The following is an 11,698-nucleotide window of genomic DNA, read 5'->3' on the forward strand; positions in this document are numbered from 1 at the left end:
CTAACTAACATGCTCACAAGTGGGCACAGGCTCAAGGCCTTTGTGGGTAAAATCCTATACCCACTAGTCTGAGAATTAGCCTCACTGTATTCAGTGGGACTTCCTTCTAAGTAGACATGTATAGTATGACACTATCATGATGGTTATGTTGGATGTCGTATAACAAGGCACATCACCCAAGCCTTCAATAACTCTTGAGTGCCTTTGAGGAATCTTTTCTCATTTTTTCCTAATCCAACACTTGACCAAGAATCATTTCTGAACAATGAATGGCTTTGTTTAATTGTCTTCACAAGGAGGATGGGAAGTGTCAGGTACTCGTGGAATATTAAGATTTGCTGCTCCAAGTTGTCAAACTTGTTTTATCTAAAAAGGCACAATGATCTTTAAGTTTAGCACCTGACAGTTTACTATACATTTTTGCTGAGGTCTCTGGTGTTAACAGCAGTGTCATCGCGGACTGAATTTGGGAGGATGTGGGGGAGAGAAGAGACTGAATTTCATCAAACAATATTAATTTGAATCCAGATAGTCAAGTAATATATTTGATGTGAAACACTGTGTTAACCAAAAATGCCCTGTTAATCTGTAATATACAAATTCTTACAGAACAGAACAAAAAATCATTATATAAGGTTTTTTTTTTTTAACAGTGAGGCAGGATTGTAGGTTTCAGCTGAAGTTCAAATAAAAATCTGCAATCATCAACATATTTAAAAATAATCAAATCACAAGATTCTGGGGGTTAATTTATGTTTCGATTTATATGCATGTTTATGTTATCATTTTCTTACATTATCTGTTTTGTCAACACTTAATTGAAAGCCTAAGTAAACAAATGTTTCTTTAAAAAGAGACAAAAGGAACATTCATACAGATTGCCTTCTAAATCCGGCCCGCGGACGGTCCAGGAATCAGCATGTTTTTACATGAGTAGAATGTGTCCTTTTATTTAAAATGCATCACTTGGTTACATGTGGGGCATAGGAATTTGTTCATTTTTTTCTTCAAAATATAGTCTGGCCCCTGACAATGTTTGAGGGACAATGGACCGCCCCCCTGCTGAAAAAGTTTGCTGACCCCCTGGAATAGGTCATCAGGGGGTTTCTTTTTGTTACAACAAATCCAATGTTATCAGGTCTCATGAGTAACAAAAATTATACAAACACCAAAAAAAAATACACCCCTAAAATAAAAATCAGAAAATGTATCAGTAGCACATAATGGCTATCATCTTATGCAGCAATTGCAGTTTTCAGGGTAAGTATGACAGACAAAATTCTATGCATGACATTTCTTCAAAACAGTTTACTGTTACCAAGTCTTTTTTGTTTGTTTAATTCTGCCTTAAAGAGAAGACAGACCTGACATTCTCAGGCAGGTCACAGTGGGTTCTTCACCCACAAGGTGAACTTGGAGCCACAACACATGTTACAGACATAAAGAAAATATAACAAACGCAAAGGAAGTCTGTCAATCCAGTCTTGCTCCACTTCTTGCACTGCAGATAGCCACCTGCCATTTATTAAACCAGCACATATTTGTGTATACACACACCCTAAAGTTCAATCATAATGATAATAAATGTTCCACTGCGAGCAAAATGCACTCCACAGCTGGATTCAGATGCTGAAACTGTCCAGGAATGAGCAATTATTTTAGTAGGTTAGCCCTGGAATATAACATATAATGCAGGTCTCAAAACAGATTGAGGGTATTTTTTAAAAATCAAAAGGCAGGGAAAGGGCAAGAAACCCTTTCCCAACTTCTATCGTATGCTGCCAGCCAGTGTGATGGAAAACCAAGGCAATTAGCAAACAAGGCAAAAAAACAAAAAAAGCAGCGTTTAAGTGCCCAATTCTCATTAAGAGACACTGGACAATCATAAGTCTCCAACCAGGGATCTCACCGAAGGGGTGGGGATGGATGGACATTTGGCAAGACTAGCACCCGAAATTTGCTAGTAGCCAGCAATTAGCTCCATAAGGCTTACAGAGTTAAGGGAAGATTTAGTAAGATCCATAAAGGCTTTACTGTTTTCCCCCAACCCATTGTTTCCATGAGCAGCCGTTTATTTTCCTCTGTAAAGACTTGTTTTCCACTCTTGCTGCAAATAGAAGTTAGTCAGATGAACCAACCATCTGAAGCAAAGGGGAAGAAGGGAGGGAGGGGGTGGAAGAGAAAGAGGCTGGATTGTTTGAAACATTTGAAAAGCCAGCCTGGAAGAAACCCATTTGTATTTTTAAACAAACAACAAAAAGCTAATGTAGCTATCAAACTGGCAGCACATTAAACACCAAAGAAAATGTTTTCCTGGCGATCAGTGTGTGTGCTGACACTAAATGGCTTCTGGCGGTGGCACAGAGAAAACTCCATGAAAAACTGGGGAAGCCTGTGCAAAAGGGGCAAGACGGAGACACAGCAATCAGAAAAGGAAAGCCTACACGGCATCATATCATTCTCACGGCTGCTGGTTTGCAAATGTTTTGGAGCACATTTGCAAACCTTGTGGAGTTATCACAGCTGAAAGACGGGAGGGAGTCAATGGTTTCGTGGAGATTTTTGATTAACACACATATCACTGGGGGGGGCATTTCAAGTTTATGTGGGTCAACAGTTAATGTTTAGGCTCCCCAGATTTTTCCAGCAGCAGTTGCAGAGGAGGACCACATTAGTACAGGAGTAGGCATCAGATGCTACCCTATTACTGTCTCCCACCTGCCTCAAGCCACGAGCAATAGTTAGAAGGCTGAGAATCTCAAACTTTAAAACGTATTTGCAGGCCTCATGCATGAATACACAGGGGCTAAGACCTGGCCACAGTGATCCATGCGACAGTCACCTCCAGGCTTGACTTCTGTAATTCGCTCTACGCGGGGCTGCCCTTGAAGCTGTCCCAGAAACTCCAGCGGGTGCAGAATGCTACAGTGAGGCTCCTCACAGGATCTCTGCCATGGGAGCATATTCACCCAGTGCTTTTCCAGCTGCACTGGCTCCCGGTGGAGTACAGGGTCAGATTTAAGGTACTGGTTTGGACCTTTAAAGCCCTTCACGGCCTAGGACCCTCGTACCTATGGGTCCGCCTCTCCCGGTATGCCCCACGGAGGACCTTAAGGTCCATAAATAGCAACACCCTAGAGGTCCTGGGCGCTAAGGAAGTTAGATTAGCCTCAACCAGAGCCAGAGCCTTCTCAACACTGGCTCCGGCCTGGTGGAACGCTCTGTCTCATGAGACCAGGGCCCTGCGGGATCTGATTTCTTTCCGCAGGGCCTGTAAGACAGAGTTGTTCCACCTGGCCTTTGGCTTAGAATCAGTTTGATTCCCTCCCCCTCTTTCTCTTTCCTTTCTCCTCCTGTGAAGAGGCTGCATCCTAATGTTTTAATGTTGTATTTTAATCTTGTTTTCTAAATTGTATTTTAATCAACTTGTTTTTATTATTGGTTGTTAGCCACCCTGAGCCTGGTCTTGGCTGGGGAGGGCAGGGTGTAAATAAATTTATTATTATTAAAGGTTTATTATTAAACCTTCCCAAAGCCCTGCCGTTTCATGATTCCAAAGAACTGGATCAGTTTTGAACATTTTAGTTACCCGTTTCGCTGGACAGAAGTCAAGACTTATCTATGCTACATGGGATCTGGTCATAGCCGTAGGAATGCAAAAGGATGCGGGCATTCTAAGCAAAGTTAAGCATTGCTAATTGCGTACTTATCTTTCCCGTGTTAATTACTATAAACTTGAAACGCATATGAGCAGTGGCCCCCTGGTTCACAATATGTTTCTGATGTAGCACACACTGGGTATCTGGTCCTCCATCAGCACACCAGCTTGTTTTACGGTTATGCATCTTCTACACTCCCACACTTTAATATTAAAAGTATTTAACATTTCAATTTAGCATTTCCTACATGCTCGTTCCAACAAAACTCTTGATATCTCCCTTAGGCCTATCTTTGCAAGCTAATGCACTTTAATTTTGTTCTTTAGAAGAAATTTACATACAAATTCCCTCAAACAGCTTCCACCAGGGAGCTGCTTTTTTCAAACAACTAAGCGCATATGACAACATGTTTCGGTCCTTCTGAAGGAAGTTAAAGACTTGCGATGAAGATGCCGCCAATAATAATTGACTTGTGGACCACCGCCAAGATCCAAACACCAGTATTACTTCATGTAGGAAGATTCATGCTCCCTGTCAACTTGATTTTGCAGAACAATTCTCAGAAAGATTGCAACAGAAAGAGGCAGAAAAATTTCCGACCTTCCCTATTTCCCATGCTACCCTCACCTCCCCTAGGAGCCAAAACTTCTGCCACAGAAATAGGGAAGAGACATTATGAGGAGTAGATTTACAAGGGACCAAGAGAGAGTAGCAGATAGCCATAAAATAAATGGTGATTGTTTTCCGCCCTAGTGTATATAATAAATCAGAAGTCAACGAACTTTTCCAGACATTGGAATCGAAAGGTCTAACACTGTACCACATTTTATTAGCTAGTGGATTGTTCCTGTGAGGATTCCCAGGCAAATCTCTAGTGGTGATGGACAGGGGAATTCCATGTCAGCAATTCGGGGAAAGAAACTTCAGCTCAAGAGAATTTTCATCCCCAGGAATGTGGGCAAACAATTCTCCTGTTAGTACAATTTGCTCGTCAAATTTGTATGGTAATCACATAGGAATAATCCTCCAGCAGACAAAACGTTGAGAAACTGTGCAGTGCAATTTACGATCACAAACTAATTATCATATGGGCAATTATTTGAGTGCTCATCAATACAGTATTACAAAGACACAAGTTTTTTTAAAAAAACACACACCAAAAAAGCCCCACACACTTACTTCTTCGGCACATGTCTAGAGTGGGTCACAAAAGTTAGTCCAACATTTGCCCACCAACCCAAGACAGAGTAGCGCTTACCATTAAAAGTAAAGGTGTATACCACTTCTGAACACTGGTATTTTTATTAATGTGTACTAATGAAATCCAACTACTGTTGCTCATGAAAGGCACACGGTTGTTCCAGATTGAAAAGGTCCACAGTAACTCAGCTTCTCTCTCTTGCCTGCCACAGAGCTCACCCTGACACTTTCCGCCTCCCTCCCTGCAACTGAACTCAGATAACCTCCATCTCGCAGGGTAGAAGGCCAAATACTTGTGACCCTATAATTCTATTATGTACAGGCTTCCCCTGGCTAAATCAATTTCAAAAAGAAATTTGTATCCCTCTTGGGGAAAAGGGTTAACTGCTAGGCACTATTACCATCAGCTATAAATGGCGACACATATAGAGAGCTGTGGCGAACCACTTTCATTCCACAAGTGGAGTCAAAGAGAGCTAAACCAACAACAGTCACACTCAGAGCAAAGTCCACCACCAAATATAACTAACATTTGCTATCTCCCACAGATCACTAGGGTGTCAGGCTGGCAACTGCCATATACTTATAGAGTGCTTTGGAAAGATGAAAAATGTTTCCTGTACAATACAATAGCCTAGTTCGCATGCAACAAACGAGTCTAGCTTGTGAAGCGTAAATCCAGACTCCTAGAGGCTTATTCCTCTCCAAAAGCCCTGCAAGCGGAAGCCAAAGTTGGTCCTTCTTTGGAATGAAAGAAGGTTGCAGTAGCTGGGTTCTCACGTCATGACAAGCCAGACTCTAGTTTGTTTCCTCCCATATGGAGCAAAGTCAGCAATGGGGAGGAGCAAAGTGCTGGTGTAAATTAAACCATGGTTTGTTTTATAAACCATGGTTTAACATTATATGCAAATTAGTTCAATATGTACTGTCTTGTCACCCCAAGAAATGAGAGAGGTATGCTGAGTTAACCTTTAAAAGAGACTTTAAAAAGACTTGGTCTAAGGGCATAGAAAGAATGCTGCTCACATTATGGAAAGCCCTTCTAGTAAAGCAGGGGTGGAGAACCATATTTCTGTCTCCAGGACTATGTACCAGTGATAGGCATGTCTAGAAGCAAAAGTAGTATGGCCAGACCCAAAACTGGCATTCCAGCTATGCAAAAAAAAAGGGGGGGTTCTACATATCTAAGCAAGCAAAAACCACTATAACAACTAAAGGACACTCCTGAGATGGGCTTGAAGCAGTGCTAGTGACGGGTACAGTCTGAAGGGAGCCCTCAAGACCAGGTAGGGAGGCCCCAAGTCCTGAGACTTCTCTTCCCTGAAGTAAATGCTTGCCAGGGTCATAGCAAGAATACATGTCAATATGGTTGTGCATAGGAAACATGAGAAGCTTTAGATATTTTAAGATTCTGCACTATTTTATTTTTTGATATTTTGAGACATAACCCACTCTGAGTCTCCAAGGTGAGCTGTATATGCATCCAGATAAACTAACAGGAATAACTTCTGGGACAAGGGATTTCAGTCAAGGAGTCTGGTCCAAACAGGAAAATTAATCATTTGGCTGATCTTCTCAGTAAAAGAAAAACTTCAGGAGGCTACAGCTAACTTGAATCAAAAGTCTAGCTGAGCTTTGGCTTGGATCTACGACAGTTCCCTATTCCAGTTTTTAAGCTTACCTTCTTCTATGAACTAGAGTAATAACAACATTGCTAAATAGTGTGAAAAGAATAAGAGGCAACTGAAAGACTCACCTTCATGGTCAAGTCTGCCCTATGTAGGCTTAGTCCAGGGCCACCAAAAGACTAAATAAGAAGTTTGCTACATAATGTTAATGGCTGAGGCAGATCCAAACAACTCTTACCATTAAAGAGCAGGTACCAGGAATAGTTCTCTATGATTTTTTGCCATACTGGTAGGCTATTCAGTCTGAGGGAGGTTCTGACAAAACGTCCTGGGGTGATCTTGAGACCACAAAAAGGAAGCAAGGTTGGAAGCGGTTGTTGAAGCACATACAGCCCAAACCATTTTAAAACAGGAAGCTGAAATACAAGAGAAAAGGCCACTTTCTCCTGCTGCTCAATAGCCTGCCTTCAAGGTATGGTGGCAAAGGCCACACCATCCATTTATCGTGATTACAGATTTTTAACTTGTCAAAGCTTAATCAGTACTATTCATAAGAAACAAAGCTTTCACCTTAGATAAGCCTGGAATACAATAGCAGAGGAAGTGTTATGGTTTCACATGGTTGTTAGCAACAAAGTAGTCCATGGAGAACCGGTGTAGCATAGCAGCTTGGAGAATGAACTAGGAATCAGGATGTGTCTGGTTCAAATCCCTCCTTTGCTATGAACTAAATAGGTTGCCTGAGGCAAGCCATTTTCTCTCAGCCTTACAATTGCTAATACAATAATCACACTGTCCCTACCCTACATGGTTGTTGTACGGATAACAAGTTAACATATGTGAATGATTTAGAGCAATCTCATTATATAAATGCTAAGCATCATAGTTCTTTGTATGCATGACTGCAAGCTCTAACCTTGTAAGTGAGTCATTTAAAAACAGTGGGATTTACTAAGAATTAGCCACATATAAGACCGGAAGAATAGACCTGACAGAGAGAATCCCAAAGCTTATCATAAAGTCTTGCAGTAATAAATAATGTCCACATTTGATTGTCAAAGAAACTCAGTGAGATGAGTTCACACAATACACTGTGATAGTTAAGAACAAATATGAAACACTAGCATCTTGAAGTGGGCAACAAGAACATTGTTCCCTTTAGACAAAGGAACTACCATGGCTTAGAAAGTGGCATGGTTTCTAATGCACAGATCCCGGGCTACCCCTGCACTTTACACCATTTGAATAAGTCAGCAGAGAAGTTCGTCTTGAAACCTAACAACCAGTTTGGGGATAAAAAGCCTATCTACAAAGCCAGTGCCAGCTCATGTGACTTAAATGCACCAAACTAAGAAACTTGAAACCTTCTTAAGATTCACTGGCCTGATACATGTCTAGCAGCATTAAACATATGCTAGAGAATGAATGAAGTCCTGCCTTTATCTGATGAGCCTCAACGGACTTGGAAAGAACATTTTGCCCCATGAATAACGTTTTCAGGTGTATATTGTTGCATTCATGACAATGAGAGTCAGCTTGGTTCTGAGACTCTGCTAGGTGGGATCCAATAACTCAACGTTACACATCTCCCAACAAACACTGTCTATTTAGAGAATTTGCCGCTTCATAAATATAAAGAAGCAATAGAAAATTAAGGCTGATAATCCAAATGCATGCCAGGAAAAGCATGGCAGACACCTTTTCAACATAACCTTGTTAATAACACACTAAAAATGTCAGAAACTCTTGCACAACTGTGTCATACTTAATAAAACTCCAACTATATTTTTAAGGAAGTTCATACACACAGAGAAGAGAGCATGTGGAACAAATTGTCCTACTTTAGCACACCCAGCTCTCTTAAGTATAGTTCCACCTTCTCAAACTCCACACCTCCTCTATTCATTGCAGGTGCAAAAGCAGCCAAATTTGGGAGCTAGGCAAGCTGGAATTCAGTCCTTCAATTCCAGAACAAGATGCCCATTACAGCTTACCAGTATTTCTCTTAGCATGATACTATGGTAGTTTGAATAAAGAAAACAGTACTCCAAAAATGTAAATCCTGATATATTAGTGTAGAAGAAACTCAACTGAAGCAAAACAGTGAAAATGAACTTTTCATACTATAAGCCTAAAATTTTCCACATTTCCCCAAGCAAAAGAGTGTTTTTTGTTTCAGTTTTAGACTGCATTTTTAGGGGAGATACTCACATTCCTGTTACTTTTCTCTTGCTCTCTCACACATACAACCACCCAGGAAAAAATATACTAGTCTCATTGTACAAGGGAAATATTAAAAGTTTAATTTAGCAAGAGCTGGAAATGGGAAGTGATTGGAATTTAAACTAACCAGGCTACTAGCAAAGCTTATCATAGAGAAGGTTTGTTTCCTTTCAAAGGTAACCACAGATAACCAGGCTTCTAAGTCTTCATTCAGATTCTTCTCTGCAAGAAGTATGCAGTCAGAAGAGTACAGTAAACAAGCATGCTCCCAAATCTATCAATTCCTCCTTCACCTTCGATTACTGATGCATAGTAAGGGATGCATTAGAGGAGGCAACTACACTCAACGATGTACAACAGAGAAGCCTTTCTCAGGGAGAAAAGTACCTTTTGCTAAAGACTTCATGGCAGCCCATCAGAATACAACACTCACAATCTCTCTCTCTCTCTCTCTGTGTGTGTGTGTGTGTGGCCAGGACCATGTGTGTGGATAAAAAACAGGTGCACGGGCAATACGGAGCCAAACCTATTCAAAACCTGAATGATAGGATTCAAATCCATAGCCTGGCACAAGACACGAGCCTGCATTTCGTTGCTGTTTCCAGCACGTTCAGAGTAACACTGCCCTGAAGTGACAGGTACCTCTCCTTCCTTGCGTCCCGCTTCTTCTCCAACCCGTATGGCAGACACCATCCCGAAACAACCGCCTCCAGTCCGTTCCCGCCACTCAGGACGAAGCTGAACTTCTTAGTGCTCCTAGCCCAGGGGCTCGACTTCCTGGCCGGGCCCTTCTTGAAAAGCCTCTATTATTAGCTCCTGCAAAGGCGCAGCCCAAGTTTGCGCCTTTCTCCCTGCAGCCAGCTGTTCCTTAGTTACCACCTCTTCTCGCACAGAGCTGCTCCTGACAGAGCGCCGCACACTTTCCCCCTCTGCCCACAGAGGAATCTCCTCGCTCCCCTCGGAGCCCTCGGCGCCTTCACCCCAACTCCTTCCCCCTCGCCTTGCCTCACCCTCCGCTATCCGACTCCCCACTTCCAGAGACACCTCCCGCCTCAGCCCCGCTTTGCTCGTTGTTCCCTCCCGGCCCCCGCCCGCCGCTCTCTTTCCTCACCTGACTCGGGGGGGCTCCAGACCCAGCCGCCTCGCCGTGGGGAGGGCCCCCCCGGCCCAGCCGCTGGGAGGGGGGTGGGGGGCGCTGGAGGGGGGCTCAATGGCTCCGCGACGGCGGCTCCATCCACAGCGCCTTCACCTGAGGAGGGACCGAGCCCCCCTCCCCTCCCCGAGCCACTTCCGGTCCCTCTGCTAGGCGACAGGCGCGGGGAGACGAGCGTCGAGAGGCTCGAGTGGTGGTCAAAGAAAGCGCCCAGGGCATCATCATTCCGTCAGGGGGTGGTGGGAGAGGGAGCGCGTCGAGCGCATCGAGCGAAGGCTTGAGAGGCTAGGCAAGGAGGAGCGGGTAGAGAACCGAGCGAGTCGATACGGGAACTGATGGGCGGGGGGAGAAGGGTCGTCGCTGGGGGAGGCGGCGGCGAGGAGGGAAGCAGGCCGAGCACGGAGGCGCCTGGATAGAAGTAGGGACGATCCGAACGCCGGGCGTATCGATGGCGGTCTCAGGAGGAGAGGGAGCAGGGGGCACAAGCTGAACGCCGAGAGCATCGGCTCAGAGCGCTGGCGAAGGGGAGATACTGGGGGTGTCGGGGCGTGTCTGTCTGGGAGTCCGAATATTCGCCGATCGGGGGACCCCCTCAATTTGCTCCCCAATCTTAAATTAACAGCAATTAGTCTTGCATCTTAAATTAACAGCAATTATTAGCCTTGCATCTTGAATTAACAATTATTAGCCTTGCATCTTAAATTAACAGCAATTATTAGCCTTGCATCGGCCCCCCGGTCGCCAGCCAGCGATTAATGCAACGTGACACTTCGAGGCGGGTCCTGCCGTTTCCCCAATTCCAGTCCTTGCAAATCGCGATAATGATGGTTCTAGAGGTGCCGAAGGAACTAATATGTTGCACGCGGGGTATCGATAGTGTGTTTTTGCCTGTTTCACCACCAGCAGGGACGACCGATTTGTTTCCGACGCGCGTGGGAACGTCCTTGCCGATTTTCTTTCATAGTATTTGTTGTTTTCTTAGTGTAACGAATAAACTGTCTGCCTTTATTAAGTACTCACTCTCTATCCTACCTCTATCCTATCCTACTTTCGCTCAGACGTAAGTACGCTTGCAGCTTCACCCTTAACGACCCAAAGCCTGGGAAGTTTCAGTGGGATTTATTTGGAACCGCCCAGTAAGCAGGCATAGGATCATATATACCCTTAGCAACAATATAAAGTACTGGAGCAAACCAGTGGGGATAAATTGGCAGGACCCAGCCTAGCCCTTCCCTACACTTGCCGATGGAGAAGGTTGCTTAGATGAACTGTAGGTCTCCAGATTCTTCACGGGTCCCGTTATTTCCGTTTTACATTTTGACACAGTCTAAGAACAGACCCCCCCAAACAAACACACAAAGGCACAACGGCTTAAGTAACCAGCAGTTATTTATTATTATTAATGGTGATGCTGATGAAGAGGCATAGGGTTTCCTGTGGCTCTAGCTTCCAGCACAAATTACTGGTTATAGCTAGCTTGCAAGAGACCTATAATTCCTCCTGCTGCAACAGGGACTGTGGGTTCCCCTAGATGTAACACACAGGATGGAACCGCTTCATGGGGGTTTTTTTTAGGGGGGGGGGAGGATGAAGCACTTCTTCATCCTAAGGCTGATAATAGTTTTCAAATTGTCATTTCCCGTCCAGTCGATTTTAATTTAAAATTCTCTTTGAAGCTGGCAGCATTGTCTGAGGAACACATTAAATTTGGTTGTTTTCACCCTGCGTGTGCTAATGTGGTCCTCTTTTGAGCTTGCAGCTGACGAATTAGCTAATTAAAGCCCTTTATCCCACATGTAAATAGGACAGAGAATCCGTGCTGACATGAACCAAAT

The 11,698-nt window shown here is 43.8% G+C and overlaps 1 protein-coding gene across 9 annotated transcripts in view; it reads right to left on the reverse strand.

The window, feature by feature from the left end:
- The window catches only part of IKZF4 (IKAROS family zinc finger 4), an 82,374-nt gene extending 72,261 nt beyond the window's left edge, over window positions 1-10,113 (reverse strand). For 4 of the 9 annotated variants that reach the window (XM_083427597.1, XM_083427594.1, XM_083427595.1 and 1 more), the window contains exon 1: window positions 6,726-6,841. In XM_083427597.1, the coding sequence (XP_083283723.1) occupies window positions 6,726-6,728 (3 nt within the window). In that variant the 5' untranslated portion in view covers window positions 6,729-6,841. Of the gene's footprint in view, window positions 1-6,725; window positions 6,842-9,821 lie in introns of those variants that run through there. The other 5 variants (XM_083427593.1, XM_083427601.1, XM_083427600.1 and 2 more) reach the window with 4 other exon arrangements.
- Window positions 10,114-11,698: the final 1,585 nt, after the last annotated feature.

The sequence above is a fragment of the Podarcis tiliguerta genome (genome assembly GCF_965153285.1).
Source record: "Podarcis tiliguerta genome assembly, chromosome: 2".
Lineage (NCBI taxonomy): Eukaryota > Metazoa > Chordata > Lepidosauria > Squamata > Lacertidae > Podarcis > Podarcis tiliguerta.